The following is a 23693-nucleotide window of genomic DNA, read 5'->3' on the forward strand; positions in this document are numbered from 1 at the left end:
CACTTGTCTCTCTATTAATGGAGAGGACTCTCACTCCATTTGGTTGGAGGAGAAAAAAGGTACACGTGTATCTCGTTCCAAACTCATAGGACGGTGCTTTTGAAAGTCATGGTCCCATGAAGTGAAAGCTAAAGTAACCAAAGAGCAGAAAAAATTATCACACGTGATGAGTATAAATAATATCTTATATAGTATTGCACCCTCTAGTACTATAATATGCGGGTAGAGAGAAGTTTACTATATTTTTAATTATTTAATTCAAAAATAAATAAATATGTGAACTTTTAAAAAAATATATATCATATGTCAGTATCTATATCCATTGAAAATATATGCCTAGTTGAGGAACATTTTACATGTGGTTCAATAATTGGAGGTCTAGATTCAAATACATACATCTATCCTTCATAATAATCCTTGTGTTCACATTAATTATTTATTGCTGAATATCAAGAATTTGATTTAATTTTTCAATAAAATTGTAAATTATTTGAAAATCATTATAAGTACCTTGACTCTTTCATTGTTTTAAGAAAAGAATCTAAATAATGGTTCTCACCTAACAATCTATGTATTATGTCTAAAAAAGAATCAAATTCACATTTTTATTGGTTAGAGGAGATAAGTTATCTCCTTATATAAGGAGATACATTATTCTCATATATATAACATGGAGAAAAAATATTACTAAATCAACGTTTTATTGGGAGATGCAATTACATGTCTTGAAAGAGATTAGTTCTTTATCTAAAAGAGATAAGAGAATAGTTTGGTAGAACAAAAAAAAGATTATTAAAGAACCAAAAATTAAAAAAACATATAAAATTAATTATATATAATATTAGTTTTAAATTTAATGATATATAAATGATAATCTAAAAACTCAACGATTATTATTTTTTTCCTATTTAAAATTGAGTTATTATTATTATTTGAACTGACGTGGACAAATCAGAAACAAGGTATGTGAATTGATGTGACGCGTTTTCTATGAAATATATATATATTGTGCTGCATTGCAATCTCAAAATCAAAGAAAGCTTTGTTGAAAGAACAAAAAATCAATCAAATCAACGCAGAGTAAAAGGAGAACGGGTTTCTGTTTTCACCATTATACCTGTTCTCCTTTTTCTTTCCAACAATTTCAATATCCAAACCATTCTTTTTTGTTAACTCTAATTGTTCGTCAATCATAACATACTAACCCAACAATTATTCTTTTTCAACCCTAAAATCATCGAATTCATAATATTTGTTTGGTTTGTTTGAATTTTGGGATGGAATCTTCACAAGGGTCTAGGTCTAGTACTACAACTACGTTGGCTGGTTTGGTTGAAAATGCATCATCTATTCAGAGGGATGAAACTTGTGTTGATGGAATCCCTATTTATGTTAAGGAACTCATTGCCGGTGGTTTCGCCGGTGCTCTTTCTAAAACCACCGTTGCACCCCTTGAACGTGTCAAGATACTTTGGCAGGTACCATTTTTCTCTCTTTTCCTCTATTTCTTCGGAGAATAATTGCCACCCTTGTGCTTCTACCCAATTTCAATTTGGGTATTAGTAAATATGTGATTTTTTTTCTTTTTTGAATTACTACATATACATTATAGGTAAGGTAAAATAAAAATGTGGATAGATGTACTCAACATTATCCGGCAAGCGAATATGCTATTTCCATAATTGAACCTGTGACCTCACGGTTACTATGCAATAACCTTTGTATGAAACTCACCCTCTTATAATTGTACAAAATAGATTATTGGATCTGTCCCTGATTGGAGAGCTTGTTATCTGTGGAAACTGGATGGTTAAAACCGAAAAAGTTGTAATATGTTAGTGTGGAATGTCCACCGGATGCTATATTAGAAAATTGGATTTGAAGTGTGGTAGGTATCTTGGATGTAGTGGCTTCTTGGTGAACATAGTTGGAAGGGTTAGAGATTGTGTTGAGATAATATATGATGTGATTCTGTGGTTCTATTATGCCTTGTGCTTGTCGACCTTATCGCGGACGAGGGCAATCCGATAGTTAGAGGCTGACAAGAAAAACTAAAACTAAAAGTGTGAAACAATTAACAACAACTTAGATCTAATTGACCTTCTAAAGACATGTTTTATGATACAATACAATCACACCTGATTCATGTAGTCCATGGCATCTAGTGAGACTTTTTTGCTTTTGTAACTTACTATAATCTCATTAAGTGACTTTTGAAGGTTATTACCTCCTGTCCTGTTTCAAGGAGAGCTTTTTTTTTTTACTGAAAATTCTGGTTTTTAATATATCTTTGTTGTCACTTGTTAGATATACATGTTCTATGATGGCATTGCTTCAGTTGTACCTTCTTTGCTGTTTATAGAATATCCATAAATGGGTGTATGTCCATCTTTAACCTTTATTTGATTTTTCCTTTTACAGACAAGGATAGCAGGATTTCACACTCTTGGTGTGTATCAATCTTTGAATAAGTTAGTAAAGCATGAAGGCGTTGTAGGATTATATAAGTAAGGTTCAAATTACATAATATAAAAAATTTTGGTTCACAAAGTATGTATTGCTAACTTTTGCTTTTGTGGTGATTTCAGAGGAAATGGAGCTAGTGTTATCCGGATTATTCCATATGCAGCCTTGCATTTTATGACATATGAGCGGTATAAAAGTTGGATCTTGAATAATTATCCTATGTTGGGGACGGGGCCTTTTATTGATCTTTTAGCTGGCTCGGCAGCCGGAGGAACTTCAGTTTTATGCACATACCCCTTAGATCTTGCTCGCACTAAACTTGCTTATCAGGTGTGGATCTCCTCTTATCATGTTTAAACTGTTTGAAGTAGACTTGATGAAACGTCTAGCAAATGCACTAAAACTATATAGTATTGAGAATCTCTTATTATGTTTATGTATCCATTATTTTGTTTCATTGAGTCCAAATTAATCTGAAGTTTAGGGAACGTTGCACAACTAGAAAAAGGAATAGATACATATTAAGAATAAATTATTTAAATCTATCAATTCCAAAAGAGAGACTACTAAGAAGTAAGAACAATGTTACAGTCATAGAATGCTTCAGCGCACACACATTAGGAGAATATTTAATAGTTTTTTTATTTGTTATCTCTTTTAGGAACTATGTCATGCTTTTCCTTTTGATATTGGTTGTAAATGAAATAAATTGGAACTTGGGAGCATGCACCAAGTTGAGACTCTGGCTTTATAAGCCTTTAAGCTGTATGCAAGTAATAGATCATTTTCCATTTATATATTATGTGAAGCTGTGTGGTTGCTGTTCTTGAACTTCTTCTCCATGTGCTATGCTATTGCATCTTTTCTTTAATGCTTTTAGTTAGCTGGAGGCATCTTGTTAGGGAAGGATTTTTTAGCGGAAACGGATAATAGAAAGTTCCTATGCTATTCTTTGTGGTTATAATGCCATGTAATAGACAATCCATTATTGTTCTTATTTATGTTGTTTATAATTTTACAGGTGACAGACATTAGAAGTATTGAAAATGGTATGAAGGGAGTTCATTCTCGACCTGCACATAGTGGCATTAAAAGTGTACTTACAAGCGTCTATAAGGAAGGGGGATTTCGTGGACTTTATAGGGGTGCTGGTATGTATGTTGCAATATCTACCAATACAACCTTTATGCTTGGTCATCATAATTGGTTCCTGGTTGGGACTTCTTGTTTGTGGGGAGAACGTTTTGTTAGAGCATGTCTCAATTATCATCTCTTGTATTTCACTGCTTTATCCTCTCTTTTTTCAGAACATTCATTGAAAACCTCACTTTTTTCTCTGCCTTAGGACCAACCCTTACTGGAATTCTTCCATATGCTGGTTTAAAGTTCTACATGTATGAGAAGTTGAAATTGCATGTTCCTGAAGAACATCAAAAGTCCATTTTGATGCGCCTTTCTTGTGGAGCTCTTGCTGGGTTGTTTGGACAGACTTTAACATACCCTTTAGATGTTGTTAAGAGACAGATGCAGGTAGATATTGCAACAAAACTTTATGTACTCAGCAGGACAAGTTTATCAACATGCACTTATATGTAGCATTACCATCCTTTGTTAGAGCTATTATACTCATGTTTTTTGTTTGTGCAGGTTGGCAGCCTGCAAAATGCGTCTCATGAAAATGTAGTATACAGAAATACACTTGACGGACTTAGGACGATTGTTCGTAATCAAGGATGGAGACAATTGTTTGCAGGCGTAAGCATTAACTATATAAGGGTAATGCTCACTTTATCAATGCCAACTTACATGACCTGAATTTTAGATTGATTTTTCACATATTCCAAGTGCTGTTATTTCTTTTACATATAACATGCAAATCAAATCATGACCAAAAGAGCTCTTTCCAATTTGTGCTAATAGTGCTACTTGCTCTTGTCTTTTCTGTTCTCTATATTTTGGCTGTCAAATTTCTATTTTATTCCCTGCTTTATTATGTTGGAGTGTACAAAAGCTTATATCTGTCTTAGATTAAGTTTACATGAAATTCACTTGAATAAATTGGATGTTGAATTTGTCAATGTAATTGTGATATATAATGCTATATATGAGGAGCTGATATTTTTATAAATATGAAAGCCAACTTTAGGATTGTAAACCATTTCATTAGTAGCATCTATAATGATTCCATTTTTAACATTGAATGTTATTTCCACAGATTGTCCCTTCAGCTGCAATTAGTTTCACCACATATGACATGATGAAAGCTTGGCTTGGTGTTACACCTCAACAAAAATCTCGACCAGTTTCTGCAGCATGATTCATCAGTGCTCAATTTACAGTGACACTTTCTGATTCATTCCATTTTTACTTCAAATGACTACCACAACTTATTGCTGTAGAGAGGAACCTCTTTTGATTAAATAGTAACTAATGCTAAACTTTAGTTGTCATATTTAGGAAGTCCTTTACACTGATACACATTATTTCTTTAACCTTAATGTAACTATAGCATGGCCATTATTCCTAAACTATTGATGCATTGCAAATGCAGTTATTTCTGTATTTCTGTAACCTTACAAGTAACTTCAATTGAATGTATGCATCCTGGTTAAGAAAGCTTGTAAATGTAGTTTGTTTCTTACAATAATTATTATGTTCACGGCCAATTAATATTCAATTAGATTTGATTGTATATTTAAGGTCAACCTCTAATTTTCTGGAGGGAAAAATATATTTAAGATCTTCATAGATGATTTATCTAAAATAAAAATATCATAATTGTTTTATATTCATTAATAAAGTATTAATCTGTAAATATTAAAAGTAAAAATCAAATTGGAAAAAAAAAACTTATGCAAACTTTAAAAGATTGGAACACTATTTAATTTAAATTGTGAAATTTTTATCCTTTTTTCCTCCCATCCTGGTCACCACACCATCCTTTTTTCTCCATCTACTTGCTACTTTTGTGTGGGAAATGTTAATATGTTTCAAAAAGTTTGAAAATATATGTTAAAAATATGCTGTGTCTAACTTTTAGGAAACTATTCTTGAATTTTTTTAAATTAACTATTCATTTTGTATTGCTTAAAGTCTTAAACAATATTCTTTGAATTTAACTATATAACCAAAGTAGATAAAGACTAACAATTTATGAAAACCAATTCTGTCAACACATTTCCAGACAGGTTTTACTACTCTATTATTCTCCTAAAATATTGTACAAACATTCTCCAACATAATTTGAAATGATTTACAAAAGTTATGACAAGATTCTTCACTCTTGTATCTCAATACATGTAAAGTACATTTACTATCAATGCAGGTACAATTTACATAGCAACTTCTCTATGTCCTTTTTATGGTTCTGACCTTGACCCCATGCTTGAAGTTGAGAACCATGCCATAATCTAGTTCCAAGGGATTTTCCATATCAGGTGAATGCCGGAATACGTATTTCCGGTATAAATGAATCAGAGAGAGCTTGAGCTCTTGTAAGGAAAACTTCTGACCAATGCAAGCTCTAGGACCAATTCCAAATGGTATAAAAGCATAAGGATGCCTTCTTTTCATTTCTTCACAGTTTGGAGCAAACCTCTCAGGTTTGAACTTTTCTGGCTCTGCAAAGTTTTTAGGATCTTTTGCTAGAACTCCAAGTGCTAACCAGACCCAAGTTCCCTGTGTATATGAAATTTGATCAGTGATGGCATATGTAAAAGCTCTGTTTTATGATTATGATCCAAGAAAGAAAATCTCTTTTATGATTATTACCTTTGGAAGAAGGTAACCTCCTATTTCTACTTCATTTGATGTTTCTCTTGCAACTAGTGGAGAGACAATGTAAAACCTCATGGCCTCTTTAATCACCTGCATTAATCAAGTATAGGATATTGATTTAATATATGCATTGAATTTAACTATGGCAAAGCTTTAATATGATGTATGCATTGCATTATATGAAACTTGACCGGAAATTTTCAAGAAGCTCGACTAACCTGATCAAGATAAGGAAATTTGTCACTAAGGTCTTGAGAAGTAGGAATCTGATCTTTCGGACCAAACTTATCAATCTCCTCAAGAAGCTTTTCCTCAACTTCTGGATGTCCAGCAACCAAATAGATAACTGTAGATAAGGTAAAGGAAGTCGTTGCTGATCCCGCAAGCAAGTGCTCATAAGTAACAGCACTGATGTAATCAGGTGTGAATACCTTTTCTGATACCGTTTTAGATTCGGTGGCGTTTAGTATGAGTGACAAGAAATCCTTTGAACCTCGAGTCCTATCTTTCCTTCTATTTTCAACAATCTCATCAAGACGACCAGTTAGTTTCTGATTCGTATGCTCAATTTTCCAGTCCATGGTGCCTGGTATTCTCTTTAAAATCTGTCGAAATGGCTCCTGTAGTATTGGGACTAGTAGGCCTAATATTATGGAGAAGGAACCTGATAGGTCCATCTTAAGTTGGGTTGTAGAATAAACATGTTGATTGATGAAATCTGCTACTTCATCACTAGCTCCTGCTGCATCCCCTACATTGTTGTTAACATTCTTGATTGAATCACAAACTGAATGAGGATTAGAGAAGCCGAAGTTGACACCAAATGCCGCTTGACCAATAACATCAGTTGCTAATCTGAGGGATAAATTTGAAAAGGTGATGTCTTCTTGTTGAGAGTCAAGATTTTGTGTAGCAGACTCTATGAATGACTGCATTGTCGGCACTAAAATGGATAAGTGTGAAGGCTGGTACACCGATAGTATGGTATTTCGCATGCTAGACCATTGAGAATCCCTGCACGAACAAGTTGCACAATTGATTGTTCAGATTTTCTGAATTGGAATTTGCATCCTAGTCATATACATTTCTGTTATGATGATTTCTGAATTTGATAACTCCTATAATCACAAAATCGGATAAAATATTTAACTTCGCAGCTAGTCCGCTGACAGAACATTGCATCTAAGGAACAGCTTTTATAACTTTTATGCAGAGCCATTAAAATTTCATCTAAATCTATGTGCATTACTGATATTAGTGCTGACTCTGCAAAATGTCTATAGTAATACACACTCTTTAACTTGTGCCAACATGGTTGATTCAGGTCATAAGGATGAGCACTTTGCCTGAGAAAGGTTTAAAGTTTGATTCTAATTTTTCTTGCTAGATAATTTGTAAAAACCATCCTAAAGCCTTTGCTGAAAACTGTAGTTATCTTATTTCAGCAACAAAGTAATATTATAGTAGTCTTCTCTATCCCATATCTATAAGTAACTTATAGCAGAACCATTAAAACTTCATGTTATTGACATTTACATAGGAAATCTTATTTCCATATGTAATATTTCTGTCCTATTTTACACTCCTCTAACCACCATTACCCTTCTCTCCTTTTTCATCCTCAATAACATTGGTGCTAATGTGGAGGTATATGAACCATGTATTATGTAATGACAGTGATTCTATCATGAGGTGCATATAATATAATATAATATAATATAATATAATATAATATAATATAATGGCACTATGTATATATGAATATATGTTGTTATATATTAAAACTATACCATTGACTTTCATATCTTATTTAAAAACTAAATAAAAGAGTATTGGCATTCATATTTTCCTATTGTTCTTTTTGCAATGGAGGTAACATCTGAGGAATGAAAACCTTTTGAAGTTACAATTTGCATACCTTGAAAAGAAGAGACCCTTTTGGTGAAGAGGGGAAGCAGAAATAGGTGAAGGAACACTTCTGTTTGAAATGTCTTTAAATTTTTTTATTCCAACCTCTTTACAAAGCTCTGCATCTGCTATAATTATTAGTGGCTGTCTTCCCATATGAAATCTGCATTAAATTAAATTAAATAAAATATGAACACCACTAAGGCACTTACTATGTTAGTTTAAATGTTAAATGCATTGTTAGCAACTAAATATGCTCTTTATTTACATAAGAAATACTTCATACATTAATTTAAAGTATCTGGTGCACATGAAATGGAATAACCATCCTTTTGTGTTTAGAATAACTATGTGTATATAACAATAATCAAAGTGAGATTTATTTATTTTTTATTTTTATGAGAAGGTGGTAGAAAGGTAAACATGTGTTAATTAAAATACTGCAAGTCCTCTCAAAAAATTGGATTATATGATACTCACCTAATCATAGTTGTTAATGGCCAACAATATTATAGATAGGGCTACCAAAGTTTTATTTTTAAAGTAATCATGTCTATCTCTTTTTTATATGATTTTGTTAGATAGAATCTTCAATTTATTCACTTAAAAGCAAGTTATTAAACTATAGGTTGATTTGTCCAGAAAACCAATAACTTAAATCTCATATTAATATATACAATAATACAAACCAATGTCTAATATTATAAGGTTCTACTAATAATATTATGAGTTCAAATTTTGCTACCCATATGAAAATTATCAATACCAACAATCATTAAATATTTTTATAAACACTCATGCCATAGTTACACTTTCCTTAACCAATCAATTAAATTTGTGTACAAAAAAAGATGTCTATGGCTTACCATAATTATTAGAATATAGCTAGGTTGTCATCACTTTAATTTCAACGGTGTCTAAGGAAAAGACTTTTGTTGAAAAAGAGAAGACCACCTTATTGATTCCTATGTCCTGAAAAGCATTACAATTCAACTCCTACAATGGGAAAAAGGACTAAGAAGGTACGGATTCACATATGTTGTTTTATTTCACTTCGTGTGTCAGGAGATTTGATTGGCCAAAAAAATATTTAATAATTATATTTTTCACTTAAATAGTTTTTTTCAACTAATTAGAAATGATGATACATGGAATGGTAGAAAAAGTCGACAGCATATATACTCCCAAAAAACACCAACCCCACCTTTCAAAAGTCAAAATTTTATTGTCCATCCATCATGATTCTGCTGAAGGACAGAAACTTGAGGCTTTAGATTTTGAATATCTATCTATATATACACAAGATCTATTAAATAGTGACAATATTTTTCCTTCTCCATCAAATATGAAGGGGAAGATATCATGAATTGACTCTAGTGACTGGACTGGTATAACAGTGTACTAAAAATCAAACTACTAAATACCGAGTTAACAAATGATTACATAACATCACTTATTAACAAGAGCAGTCACGCATTCATTTCAAAATATATTATTTTTTTACTTATAAGTTGAGAGATACTCTTGATAATACAAAAAAAAGTATCAAACCTGTATATTGGGCCATATTGCTTGGCAAGGACTGAAAACACATCAGGACCATACTTAGCCAGCAAGGGAAGGTGTCCTACAAGTGGAAGGGATGGTGGGCCTGGAACCTTCCTTACCCCCCAATAGGGCCCATATAAGTAACCCAATACTCCTCCAATTAAAGCCACCAAGGTAAATATTATTACTGAAACAAAAGGGAAACTCTGAATTGGAAACAACCATTCCAAATCAATGGAAACCATTGTTATTTTTCCCTGTAATATACTATATAGTTATATAAGAGAAGAGGGTTTTGGAATGAAGAAAAAATGAGAAGTGATTGTATTCTAGTCTTAATTAACTCATCATGGAGTAGTGAGGCTTTATATTAAGAAAAGTGGAGATGGGTTTTGTCACTATATGAATGATGAAATGTGAGAATTAGATACCCTATATCATACCCAATCTATTTCATTCGTTCATTCAACTTATTACATAATCAAATCAAATCTTGCTTTTTGTCCATATTCTTTTTTATTTATGATTCAGGTGAAATTACATTAGGCCCTGTTTGAATTTTGACTCAAATATCTTGCTAACCAGCTCTAATAAAAACATTGGTTAAAGAATTAGGAAACTAGTACAAAGTTTAGAATGAGAGTAAATTGTAATATGCACCTAATAAATATTTTCATCATAGAGATTAGTATATTAATATTATCTTTTCACTTTTATAGACAGAATTATTCATTTTCTGGATTATTCCTATCGGAAACTTGTAATTATCTTTCTGAGCCTCTTATATTTTTGACATATATAATTAAATTAAAGTAAACTTAAGAGGTTAATCTAGTGGTATAAAGTTTCGTTAGATGTCCACGATGATTAAAATGTCAAAAGTTTGATTCATAGAAGCAACACTTGTTGGAAAAGACAATCATGCAAACCGAAAGAATATTTTTGGTAATACCCAAAAAAAACCCAAAGAGAAAGTGTGGATATGTAATGGAGTAATGATTTTCCATTTAAAAGATACCCCACCTGCTGCATGAGGGTACAAAGAACCCACTAAGCATCCTATTCCTATTCCAATTCATATTCCAATTCATATTCCTATTCTTATTCCTATTCCTATTCACCAAAATTGAGTCGTGGGGAGAGAATTCTAAAAGAACAAGGATAATCTAGAACCACCACAAATTCCTCTTCTATTTTCGTCATCTTTATCTGCATTTCTGCTTTGTATTTGCTAAGGAATCAACCAATGTGCTACGAATATTTCCATGCATATATGTCACATATTTACTTAGAAAGTGTAATCTTAAATAAAAAAGGTCAATTCACTTGTAATCAAATTATTAAAGCTGCACCTAAGATAGTAGTTTAGCAATCAACAATGTTATTTATCTTGTATGATCAAATTATTAACTAGTAACAAAACGTTCGTTGATCTAGTGGTATAAAACCTTATTAAATAGATCAAAATATCAAATATCTGATTTTGAGAGCGATATTTGTTGTGAGAGACAATCACGCACCCAAAAAGATATTAATTCTTTACGTAAATGGTTAACTATAATTTATGGCCCTCCAAAATATAACACTCCTTAATACAACTTTTGTATATTACACAATTTTTCGCTCTCATGTTATATTTACCATGATTTTTTTTTGTACTATCAAAGGTATCCCCTCACCTTTTTGGGTAAAGAATAAATCACTTTCGGGATTCGTGACTGCTCCTCCCAACAAGTGTCTCATTTCCAGGAATATAACTTTCGACCTTAGGCATCCAGTGAGGCCTTACACCACTAGACCAACATCTAGCATTGTTTTTAAAAAAGTACAAAGAAATTTGGAACAATTAGGATTTAAGGAAGGTTTACATTTATTTGTAAGTAAAAAAATGTTGCTAAGAGAGATTTTCACTTATTAGCCTTGCCAATAGAAATTAGTGTTTCAACTCAACAACCAAACACTAAAATGTTTAAAAAGTTAGAAACTTTCTCACTGAAAAATATTTGCTAAAGTCTCTGCCAATCAGAATCATATCTTGTTTCTGTTATTCACTGTGGCTGAAAAAATGTATTAGGAAAATCTAGCATACAAGTTAGCAAAGCCACAAATCAATGAGGGAATGACAATGATCACATTAACAAATGAAATGTAATGAAGAACATTTATACTACAAAATTATCCTAAGCCTCAAAATGTATAATGGTCTGATTTGATATAATGAAAGGGTGTCAAAATGAATGTTGGTTAAGTTGTGGTGTTACAATCTCCCCCAATTCATAAATTTCTTTACCTCATCATACAAGACTAAGATAGCTGCAGCCCCGGTGCTCCTAAACACATTTGAAACCGCCCCGCGATAAAATGAAGTTAACCCTTCTTGGATATAGATTTTCCTCCAGCAGTCTAAGGTGCCGTTGTACACTGGCTTTTCCAAGCCGGACTGCATCATCATTCTCCTACGAACCGTGTCTAATGGGTAGGATATCAACCCGGCAGAGGTCGTAACTGCTTGAGCTACCACCCAGCGCTTCCACAATGCCAACTCGGGTTTTGATTGTTCGGATAAGATCTCTTTCATTGTATCGAAACCTCCAAAGTAAAGGCCCCTGTGCACCACCATCCCATGTAGTGATGCTGGAAGGCCCCGGTAAATACCTCGAACGCCGTCTTTATGGAATATGGTAGTCAAGAAGTGGTAAATGCCCCGAAATTGACGCACTTCTGTCCTTCCGATGTCTGCAGCAAGGCGTGTGTGCGCGATATCAAGGGGGTATACCAAGATGAGTGTTGTACAACCGGCTGCAGCCCCAGCGATGAAATTAGCAGATGCACCAGAAAAAGGATTATTATCACGAGAGTCCCCATCTCTTAAAACGCTTTTGTAGAGATCCTGTTGAAGAAAACAATCATTTCACACACAATTATAAAGCACACAAATTTAGCCACACATTAACGTTCAGCAATCGTCTGGACTTAAAAAAAATACGTTACAAAGAGACATTCTTGGCCATGTGAAAAACTTAAGTGCAGAATTTTGTGGTAACCTTATCGCACCTTTACTAATGCATCACCTTAAATGAGAAGTTTTGTGCAATTAAAATTTTAAAATACTGTTGTCACTCTAAATCTCTATAATTGCAATATTAAGGAAACTAAATCACATTCTTCAACAAAAGCAGCAATTTTTAAAGTGCATTTAGTTTTAAATTTCAGATTTTTTTCTCAATTTTCTTCTGTCAGACATAACTTTTGGTGGAATTTTCTAAGAGGAATGATCAACTCTTTATCTCACATTCCACTATATAATAAAGCTATGTTTGGCATCTTACAGTATTGCTCTAACTTTTCCAAATTGAATTGCAGAAAATAAAAAATGAAAATGGCATCATGACTTGTATCAAATTACTCTCAGTGTTGATCTTAATACAGTCTAGTTATATCATCCTAAATTATGCTGAACTACGCCATTTATTTTGCTCCAGCTTGAAAATGTGAGTCATAGATAATTAAAAGGATAGAGACAAATTGTTCTTCCACAAGTGCAAATTCTTATGGAGAGACTGAAGAAATCCTAACCACCGGGGATTCCGGCTTCAAAGCAAAAGAATAATGGATGCATCTGTGTAACACAAGTTCAGAGACAGTGTATTGAAGTTACCTAAGTCCCTAATTTTGTGTATATATACTTGATTTGCATGAAAAACATGTCAATGGGTCTATTTTTTGATACAAACTTTTACGTTTCTTGCTATATATAATTAAAAAATATTGATACATACATGTATTATGGGTTATCTTTAATTGATGTTTTTACAAACTCAGACGCACCCATACCCACATGACACATTTGTGAATAAGTTCTTACTCCCACAAAAGGCAGAAAAGAGGTTTCAAATAATAAACACACGAAAATTTAGAAGACAAAATCCTCATAAGAAATTCTGGTCAGCAAGTAATTTGTCTCGATGCTAGACAGGCAGCAAATTAATAAACAAACATCATTAGATTTCACGCACTACAAGAAAAAAACCAACCAAAGATCTATTGAAATCAAGAAAAGCTCAAGGAAAAGGTGTTTTCATTAATACCGAATAGTCCTCAATCACAACCCAAAAGGCGGGGGAGGTAGGAAAAGACTATTTTATTTTATTTATAAAAAAGAGATTAATATAACTAGCACCGTGAAAATGAGGTACTGCACAAATCAAGATTGCTTTATACTTCTTACTCTCTTAGCAAGTCACAGGAATCAGCATTGATATTTTGTAACATGAAAATAGGAAAACGAATTACAAGAACATAAATAACAAAATGTAAGCCCCATTTGATATTAAATGGGTGAAAGGTGTGCCTGCTAATACTCGGAGTCATCTAATGTCAACCACAAAACAGGTATTTGTCCAATATCCATGTTGTAAGTAATGAATACAAGGAGAGTACTGCAGTCTGGAAATTATATACCAATCCGAGTCTGCAAATTTGAGGGATTTTGCTCCAGAATAGGTGGCAATGGTTAGGAGAAAAAGGGGATAGAACATTACAAGGTAAGAAGGGTATATCGGTGATAGAAAAAGAAGAAAAGAACAATAAAATTTAGGAATAGTGAACTTGATGAATGAGATAAATCCTTTAAAGAGTGAAAACAAATATTATAATATAGTGAACGACAAAAGCTAGGTTCCTCAATTTGCTTCAATAATCATTATATGGTTGTTTATGAGATACTAGCTCCCTAGTTAACGATGTATACGATCAGCCTATTTTGCACATTGCCTCCACGGCAGTTTTCCAGGAGATGACCAAACCCAAATGGATCTCAGAAATGGTGTTTGAATAGCTAGTGATGGGTCCAAACCTCTTTGTTTCTCTTCTCAAATCATGATAGTATGTTACTAATGTAAATAACTAAATACTAAATGATATTATCCATTCAACATATCAAGCCAGAAGTTGGAGCTAGCAAGCAAAGACCACGAAAAGCTTGGAAAAAAGACAATCAGGGAATATACGTTTGAAATGGTCGCATAACTTGCACTATAACGTTTTTTCTATTTCTGCCAAACATGTTCATTAACAGGACATTACAAAATGGCATCTCGTCAAGTTCTTTATTTTGATTTCATCTTTCCGAACATAAAATAAACTCTTAATGATAAAGCACACAAGGTAGAATAGTAAAGACAAATTCGATTTTCTTAGAATCTGCTTATTGCAAATACTCCAAGGACTATTTGACACAAGCTGTCACAGACTCACAGCAGATTAAGACAAAGCAATAAACTAATACTAATAGATTTTCTCAGCAATGGCATATCAGTTACAATTTTAATAATATCAGTTCAACACTCTCAAATGGTGATATGAAAAAATTCAATTAATCTATTACCTCAACTAATGGGGCAACGAATGCACTAAATAATAACGATATGGCAACTAGAGATAGACACATAAAAAATCCAAAGAAAGAAGACAAAAATGAAAAGGGTTTGCCTATAAATTTGATAAGAAGAAAATATTATAAGATTAAGAACAAACCTTGAGAGAGAAATTGAGTGCAACAGAAGGATAATAACGAAGAACACTGCTACCATTACCACGCCACAAAGATAAAACACCTTCTTCCCTAACAGTACGAACTATACAATCCACCATACCCTTGAATTTGCGACGACCACTTTCAACAATAGCCAAATTGCTTTCTTGAGTCTGCAACAAAAGCTTGGCCCTTTCAATTGGAGCCACAACAGTATGAACCATTCCACCCATCATAGCCCCAGCTATAAGATCACGTTGAAAGTTGGTTCGCCATGAATATTGCTTCAAATTCAAACCTTTTCTATCTGGGTCTTCATCCTCACCGCTCATCCTTCAATCCTTTAACTACACCGATTTCTTCTGATTTTTCCCAAGTTACAAACTTTGCTCAAAAGGGGTTATACCCATTATGGTTTTTTTGCTTAAATCGATGAATTGAAACGAATACAATGACCCAAACAACAATTTCAGAGTTGTTGAAAATAAAGGTTATCCCTTTTTATCAAAACCCACACGTAAAGATGGGAAATGGTTTATAATTTTGTAATGTATTAGGATATAGAAAAATTGGGGAATCGTGAATTGTGGTTAGTTTATAAAGAAATTATGGTTGATTAAGGTTGGTTGTTCCATTTGACTTTCTGGTCGGCTTTAATGGATAGAGATAATTTTGCAGTATTGCATTTGATTTTTCCTTTCTCTCTCTAGATGTTTTCCACGTCTATATTTATCCACTATCTTGTTTTTGTGGTAAGTCTATTTAAGTCATTTTATCCTTAAAGTGCTTATATAACCTGAGAAATCAAAGCAAAAGGAAACATAACCTCTAGAAAAAATGTCCGCCGGTAGAGTTAGCCCCATGTATCTGTGGATATTCTCAACTCGGATAAAATTTGTTTTCGGTACGAAGATATCTGTGAAAAACAAAAAAAAAAACATAACCTATTCGCAAATTTACGGTAAAAGCAAAAACCAAACCTTATTAGCTCACCAAATTTGGTCATGTTATAATTGGATTTAAATATGACTTAATTTTATTAGAGTGAAATTAGGTTTTAATAATTAGATTCAATCAATATTTACAAATATTTAATGAATAAATATGACTTGACTAAACTCATTAATAGTTTTATTTGACATGTTTGTTCAATTATATGGAAAGTAATATCATTATAGTTTAAAGTATAAAGTGTATCTTGTCATAAACAAACTCTCTAGTAATGTAATTTTATATTTTTAAGTGTATTTTTTCAATTATTTTTAGATTATTTAGGACACTCTTTAGCAATTGACTTATTCCCACAATATCTAAATTATTTCATATGATATTGATTTACTAATCCTTTTATTATATATATATATATATATATATATAAATATAAATGATTAATAAAATATATATATACATTGTTAAATTACATATTTATAAGAATAAATAATATTGAGAAGATTTTACATAAATGATATACATTATAATTAAAATTATGATTGTGGTTGTTTAAGTTTAAAAATTAATCTGATTGTTATTTAGGGTGGCAATAGCCTTATGGTGTAGAGCAATGATATTAAAACCTGTTCAGATTGGCCGATTCGACCGAAAAACTGGCCAATCGGTACAAAATAAGTGTTGTGTCGGCTAAGCATCAAAACTGGTGTAAACCGAATAAAAATCGGTGAACCGTGTTAAAACCGGTGAACCGGCCATAATTTGATTGAAACAGTCAGTTCATACATGTAATTTTAAAGAACCCCACATAGGCACATCCACGTAGAATTAGAAGATGATGATGATGCACAACTAATAACTAATTTTTTTCTTCCATACATGTAATGTTTTTTATTGCATTGTCAGTTTTGGTTCTAATAACTAATTTATTTTATTGTTAACTTGTATGAAAATTGATATATGAAAAAAAAAGATATTGTTGTAGATCAATTAAATTTAGAAGATGATGATGATGCACAACTCAACCCTGTGGAGAATGTGAACCTAGTTGAAGACAACGTTAGTCAAGCTTTGGACTTAAATAGTGAAGAAATGGAACCTCAATATGAAATAACTTTGACTCATTAGTGTTAAAGTTTTAAATATATAATATGTTTTGTAGAATGAATTATGAACTTGCGTCATATGTTTGGAGTTTGTTAAGTAAGACAAGTACTTGTTGATTACTATTTGTATTTGTAATTTAGACTTTGGATTTATTAAAGTTGTTTGTTTATGATAATTTCTACTTTGACTATAAATATGGATTATAAATTTGAGTATCTACATATTAGATAATTTTTGTTACAGGTTTACACACATATATATAAGTATGTATGTCCGGTTTAACCAGTTTAATCCTATGCGGTTTAATTACTGAACCACTGGTTGAACCAGTGAACCACTAAACCAGTACCCTCACCAATTTGATGATCGATCCGGTTTTAATAACATTGGTGTAGAGTTTGATTTTAAAAAATAATTCCACCAATATTAAGTTTTGTCTGCAATTAGAGGCCCATATAATTTAATTTGTACTCATGCCAAATTTACTAGCTCAATTATAAAAAACTAGTGTGTATAGACACTTTGTACGGCCGGTCAATATTGCATGATATTATGTATTTAATTTTTATATATTTTATTTTTTAGAATCAGAATGTATTTGTTGTGTTATGTGTACTTTATATTATATCTTTTTATTTATTTATGATAATATTCACTTTGAGGGAGAGATGTGGTTAATTAATGTGTTGGTAGTGGTTATTTAAGTTATATATTTTTTTGTAAAAATTAAATAATGTTAAAGGCAAAAGAGGAAATGAAAATTATATCATGGTGGAAATTACATCATGTTTTGGCTTTATATAGACTAGTGTGTACAGGCACTTCGTGCCTGCCGGTCAATTTTACATGGTACTACGTATTTAATTTTTATATATTTTATTTTTAGAATTATAATGTATTTGTTATAATTTTTATGTATTTATGATAATGTTCAATTTAATGTGAAAGATATAATTAATTAATGTGTTAGTGATGTTTATTTATGATTATATGGTCTTTTTGTAAAAATTAAATAATGTGAATGACAAAATATGAAATAGAAATTATACCATGGTGGAAGTTACACCATGTTTTGCCTTTATATATAGTATAGATATATAGATATATAGATATAGATAAAAGTGAAGAAAAAAACTATATATTAAAAAATAAAATCAATATCAATTACTAAATTATCACTAGTTGATATTTATTATATAGTGTTTGCATGAGATCTTGAATGAACTATATATTAAAAATGAGAGAAATTATATAGAAACTTAATAAGGATAGGATAATTTTATCATAATAACATTTAATATTTGCTTATAATTAATAACATGGAAATCTCCAAATTATCTCCCTATTTGTTATAAGAGAGGATTTATGCAAGCAAAATTTATGTATCACATATTTTAAAAAAGAGTATAAAATGTATGCACGGTGAGTATACAGATTTATATATATGTGCTTCATCATCCGATTATTTTTGTTGTTGAAAATCCAATAACTATTAAATATGTAATCCAATGATAATGTATAAAACTCATACACGGTTGGTGTATACATCTTTTTCCTTTTAAATTTTTTTTTTAATTTATTATAATTATACACACATATTATACAATATCCACCAAAGAATATATAGGCTTGTAATTTGACAAGGCTCTTGTAATATCTAATCTTATACAAATTAGAGAAAGAGAAGAGAAGAATAAGTTGATTTGTTAAGAAGTGAGAACCTACGACACATTCGATCCTTCACTCTCTTGTTTTCCGATCTTTCATTTTCATCAATCACGTTTTCTCTTTCCCAACATAATCTGCAAATTTAACCTAATTTCGTCACATGGCGTGGATTCGTTTGATAACTCAGGTCAGTTTTTTCTTCAATCTAACCCCCACTCCATCAATTTTCATCCTCTCTATTTCATTTCCATTTTATTATTATTGTTTGGAGAACCCTAAATTTATTTATTTATTTATTTTATTCGGGCTCAGGTTCATAATACTGATGATAGTCACATTTATCCAATTTTCTAGATTGAGTTATTGAAAGGGTCATTGTTTAGGTTTAGAAGATTTTTATTTCATTGTTATTGGGGAACCGTAATTTAATCAATTTTTTTATTCGTGATCATGTTCTTAATGTTGACATTTATCCATTTTGATAGATTGAGTTGTTGAATGGGTCATTGCTCAGGTTCATAATATTGATATTTATCCAATTTGCTAGATTGAGTTGTTGATTGGGTCATTGCTCAGGTTCATAAATTTTTTATTTCATTATTATTTGGAGAACTGTAAAGTAATTATTTATTTTATTCTGGCTCCGGTCATAATATCGACATTTGTCCAATTTGCTAGATTGAGTTGTTAAATGGGTCATTGCTAGGGTTCATGAGAATTTTCGTTCACTAGAGAGAGACTAGAAAGCTGGGTAGTTGGAAAATAGGGATGGTGTGTATTTTCTTTTACATTTTTAAACATAAGTTTTCCAACCAATGATAGCTAGTTTCTATCTAGTGTCAAATAAGTTAAGCAAACTGTATGCATTTCATGATCAATTATGTCTTACTTTGCACGAATGCAATTGCCATCTGTGATTGTATCTTGTATTAGTTTTATTCGTAAATTAATTTTATAGTTTCTTTTTTCAGGTAGCAAGGAATCAATCAGCATCTGGACAGGTCAAAGATTTGTTTCTTAGAAGCTATTTATCAGCTAATAAATTTGAAGGCTGTGCAGGTATAAAACCATTGTTCCTGTAGTGTGCGTCAGTAGTTTAAGTATATATATTTGCTTTTCTCATTCATAGTAGTTTTATATTTTCTGACTTGTGTTACTTTGGGGTTTATCTTTTGAAAAAAAAATTAGCAGTAGAACTATTTATACATAGATATTTTTCAAGTTGTAAATGCCTGTTTCTAACTGATGTCTAGAGTACCTGTAAATTTTGGCCTAAAACTTTTGTCTGTTACACTTGCCTTTAAATTTCTGTAGGAAATAGGCTCTTGTGTGCCCAGAAGAAATTCCAGTCCAGCTATGTTGGCAATCTGGCCCGTCGAGTACGTGATGCAGATGAAGCCAGTGAAGTTGCTCATCTTAAAGAACTTTACCGTCGAAATGATCCTGAAGCTGTAATTAGAGCTTTTGAAAGTCAGCCATCTCTGCATTCTAATCATTCTGCACTTTCTGAATATGTTAAAGCATTAGTGAAAGTTGATAGGCTGGATGAAAGTCAACTGCTGAAGACTTTACGGAAAGGTGACTGTTTGGCTCTATAACTGCTCTCCTTTTATTTTGACTATATTTGCAATTTTGCATATGTATTTACTTTGCCTTGTCTAATACTCTGCCTAATGTTTCTTGTCAATATTGCTTTTCTTATAGAATGAAGATTTTCCTCAAGCAAGCAATTAAATTTGGTTTTCTTCCTTCTACCTCTTCTGGCTCTGAGTTTTGCTTTTGAGTGTGTGCTGATTTGCAGATATTTAGATTAATGTTCCATAATGGTGTGGACATGGCCGAATTGCCCCTGCCAGCATTCACAACAAATATGGCCCAATTCCTAAAATCAAATATGGCTTGGGTTCGTGTGGCCCAATTCCTAAAATCAAAATTAGGGCTTTTCCTAGCAATATTATCAATGAAAAAAGGGGGAGGAGATAATAAGACTGACCCCCCTTTTCTTTCATATCGTTTTCTCAATTATTTTTCCTATCCCTCCTCCTTTTCTTTATTTGTTTCAAATTTGGTTGCCGCATTAGTTTCAGATCTGCGTTTATATATAAACATAAATTTATAATATTTTTTGTGAAATGATGTCATACTTATCATTCAGTCATGATCATTTCTCACTCTGCTAAACTGCGTAGGACATCACTAACCCTCACTCTTTCAGATTCAGCTTTGTATTATAGCTGATTTCACGATTCGTCTTTCGTCATTGTATATTATATATATATATATATATATATATATTATTGTCATCTGCCATGGCGAGTAGTCGCCTTTTGCCAGCGATTTTTGGAAAATCAACATGAACCGCCACCCGCCATTGATAGCACTGTTAGAAATTCCTTATCCTCTTCAGGCTATGGTTGGGAGAGGGTTATTATTTGGCATCTTTTTGGAGCTCTGCCCATATGTTTTTTGTGGTGTTTCTTTGGGTATGATTTTCAGAGGGATTGGTATGCTTTGTTGCATATTCTACATCCTAGCATAGTTGTTTTTCTTTCGCTTTGTTCTGTGAGGATGTCTTATCCTCTTCTCATGTACTATTCTCTTCTCTTACGGAATTTCTTTATTTATCTAAAAAAGAAAAAAATAAGCATTTATTTCTTAGCACACTTTAAGGACACAGTTATAACCAAGCGGTGTCTGATTTTTCAGGTGTTTCTAATTCAGTGAGGGAGGAAGAGAGTATAGGTGGCTTTTCTGCTCTTAGAAATGCGGGAAAACCTGCAAAAGATGCAGTGCTTGGAACTGCAAGTTTTCCAATTCATATGGTGGCTGCAGAAGGTGGGAATTTTAAAGATCAGCTATGGCGTACAATTAGGTCTGTTGTAGTGGTCTTTCTCTTAATTTCTGGTGTAGGAGCACTCATTGAGGATAAAGGAATTAGTAAAGGTATTACTATGTCATTGTAACTTATAAGCTGCCCAGGTTCACTCATTATTCAACCTGAATTTATTGGGCACATTGTTTGGTTTGTTTTTGAACTTTTAGGACTTGGTATGAGTGAAGAAGTGCAACCCAGTGTGGAGTCCAATACTAAATTTAATGATGTAAAAGGTGTTGATGAAGCTAAGGCAGAGCTGGAAGAAATTGTTCACTACCTACGAGATCCTAAGGTAGGCATCTTGAGCACAGATATATTCTCTCTTTTGCAAAGATTTATTCCTCTAATGATTGAGTGTTTAAACTTGTATCTCCAGAGAACAATGTCACCTTTCTATATCATACTTTTGTTAGTTATAATCTATATACTTCTTTACTGAGCATACAAGGCGCCCCTTTTCAGTACTATTTTGGATGACTTGTTTCCTTTGTGATAGCGCTTTACTCGTCTTGGTGGAAAGCTCCCGAAAGGTGTTTTGCTTGTTGGCCCACCTGGCACTGGTAAAACAATGTTGGCAAGAGCTATTGCTGGAGAGGCAGGAGTTCCTTTCTTCTCATGCAGTGGAAGTGAATTTGAAGAGATGTTTGTTGGTGTTGGTGCACGAAGGGTGAGGGATCTTTTTTCTGCTGCAAAGAAGCGATCACCTTGTATAATCTTCATCGATGAGATCGATGCTATTGGAGGAAGCCGAAATCCAAAGGACCAAATGTATATGAAGATGACTCTAAATCAGTTGCTTGTTGAGCTAGATGGATTCAAGCAGAATGAAGGTGTAATAGTGATTGCAGCTACGAACTTTCCAGAGTCACTAGATAAGGCTTTGGTAAGACCTGGGCGGTTTGATCGCCATGTTGTTGTTCCCAATCCAGATGTTGAAGGAAGGAGACAGATTTTGGAGTCCCACATGTCGAAGGTATGCTTTTACTTGTGGAAAAGAGTCTATGTTAATTTGTAGCTTCGGTTAGATGGTCATTGTTAGTGCTCACACTAAATTGGTGCAAAACATTGTAGTGTGCTTCCTTTGGGATATAATTGAGTGTCCATTGGATACTTTGTGTATACACTTATGCCTAGGATATTCTATTCATATCTATTTTCTCATTTAAGTTTTGTAATATTAATTGCATCATATTTTTGTGACAAGATTGTGATCTTAGTAGGAGAGTAAACCAAATGGAGGTTAGTCCAATTTCTAGAGTCAGACGAAGACCAAGAAAAACCTAGGGGAAAGGATTAGGAAAATATAGAGATCAATGCTTTACCACTGGTTGAACCAGTGAACCACTAAACCAGTACCCTCACCAATTTGATGATCGATCCGGTTTTAATAACATTGGTGTAGAGTTTGATTTTAAAAAATAATTCCACCAATATTAAGTTTTGTCTGCAATTAGAGGCCCATATAATTTAATTTGTACTCATGCCAAATTTACTAGCTCAATTATAAAAAACTAGTGTGTATAGACACTTTGTACGGCCGGTCAATATTGCATGATATTATGTATTTAATTTTTATATATTTTATTTTTTAGAATCAGAATGTATTTGTTGTGTTATGTGTACTTTATATTATATCTTTTTATTTATTTATGATAATATTCACTTTGAGGGAGAGATGTGGTTAATTAATGTGTTGGTAGTGGTTATTTAAGTTATATATTTTTTTGTAAAAATTAAATAATGTTAAAGGCAAAAGAGGAAATGAAAATTATATCATGGTGGAAATTACATCATGTTTTGGCTTTATATAGACTAGTGTGTACAGGCACTTCGTGCCTGCCGGTCAATTTTACATGGTACTAC

The 23693-nt window shown here is 32.4% G+C and overlaps 4 protein-coding genes and 1 long non-coding RNA gene across 5 annotated transcripts; 2 read left to right on the forward strand and 3 right to left on the reverse strand.

Moving 5' to 3' along the window:
- Positions 1024-5143, forward strand: LOC109343818 (mitochondrial substrate carrier family protein P). The gene is made up of 7 exons (XM_019582299.1): positions 1024-1478; positions 2422-2507; positions 2589-2796; positions 3488-3617; positions 3812-3996; positions 4114-4242; positions 4682-5143. The coding sequence occupies exons 1-7, from the start codon at positions 1278-1280 to the stop codon at positions 4781-4783; spliced, it is 1041 nt and encodes a 346-aa protein (XP_019437844.1). The 5' UTR covers positions 1024-1277; the 3' UTR covers positions 4784-5143.
- On the reverse strand, positions 2263-2507 carry LOC109343823. The gene is made up of 2 exons (XR_002107263.1): positions 2397-2507; positions 2263-2344 (listed from the first exon to the last, which is right to left on the reverse strand). It is a non-coding gene; the product is annotated as an uncharacterized LOC109343823 (long non-coding RNA).
- LOC109343817 (cytochrome P450 711A1) lies at positions 5701-10018 on the reverse strand. The gene is made up of 5 exons (XM_019582298.1): positions 9703-10018; positions 8162-8314; positions 6462-7257; positions 6238-6333; positions 5701-6144 (listed from the first exon to the last, which is right to left on the reverse strand). Exons 1-5 carry the CDS (start codon positions 9942-9944, stop codon positions 5815-5817), a joined length of 1617 nt encoding a protein of 538 aa, XP_019437843.1. The 5' UTR covers positions 9945-10018; the 3' UTR covers positions 5701-5814.
- Positions 11812-15969, reverse strand: LOC109343819 (probable ADP,ATP carrier protein At5g56450). Its single transcript, XM_019582300.1, has 2 exons — positions 15235-15969; positions 11812-12589 (listed from the first exon to the last, which is right to left on the reverse strand). The coding sequence occupies exons 1-2, from the start codon at positions 15562-15564 to the stop codon at positions 11957-11959; spliced, it is 963 nt and encodes a 320-aa protein (XP_019437845.1). The 5' UTR covers positions 15565-15969; the 3' UTR covers positions 11812-11956.
- On the forward strand, positions 18940-22922 carry LOC109343824 (ATP-dependent zinc metalloprotease FTSH 4, mitochondrial-like). Its single transcript, XM_019582303.1, has 6 exons — positions 18940-19142; positions 19927-20014; positions 20270-20533; positions 21662-21898; positions 21998-22122; positions 22327-22922. Exons 1-6 carry the CDS (start codon positions 19116-19118, stop codon positions 22843-22845), a joined length of 1260 nt encoding a protein of 419 aa, XP_019437848.1. The 5' UTR covers positions 18940-19115; the 3' UTR covers positions 22846-22922.

This window comes from Lupinus angustifolius, chromosome LG03 (genome assembly GCF_001865875.1).
Source record: "Lupinus angustifolius cultivar Tanjil chromosome LG03, LupAngTanjil_v1.0, whole genome shotgun sequence".
NCBI classification, from domain to species: Eukaryota; Viridiplantae; Streptophyta; class Magnoliopsida; order Fabales; family Fabaceae; genus Lupinus; species Lupinus angustifolius.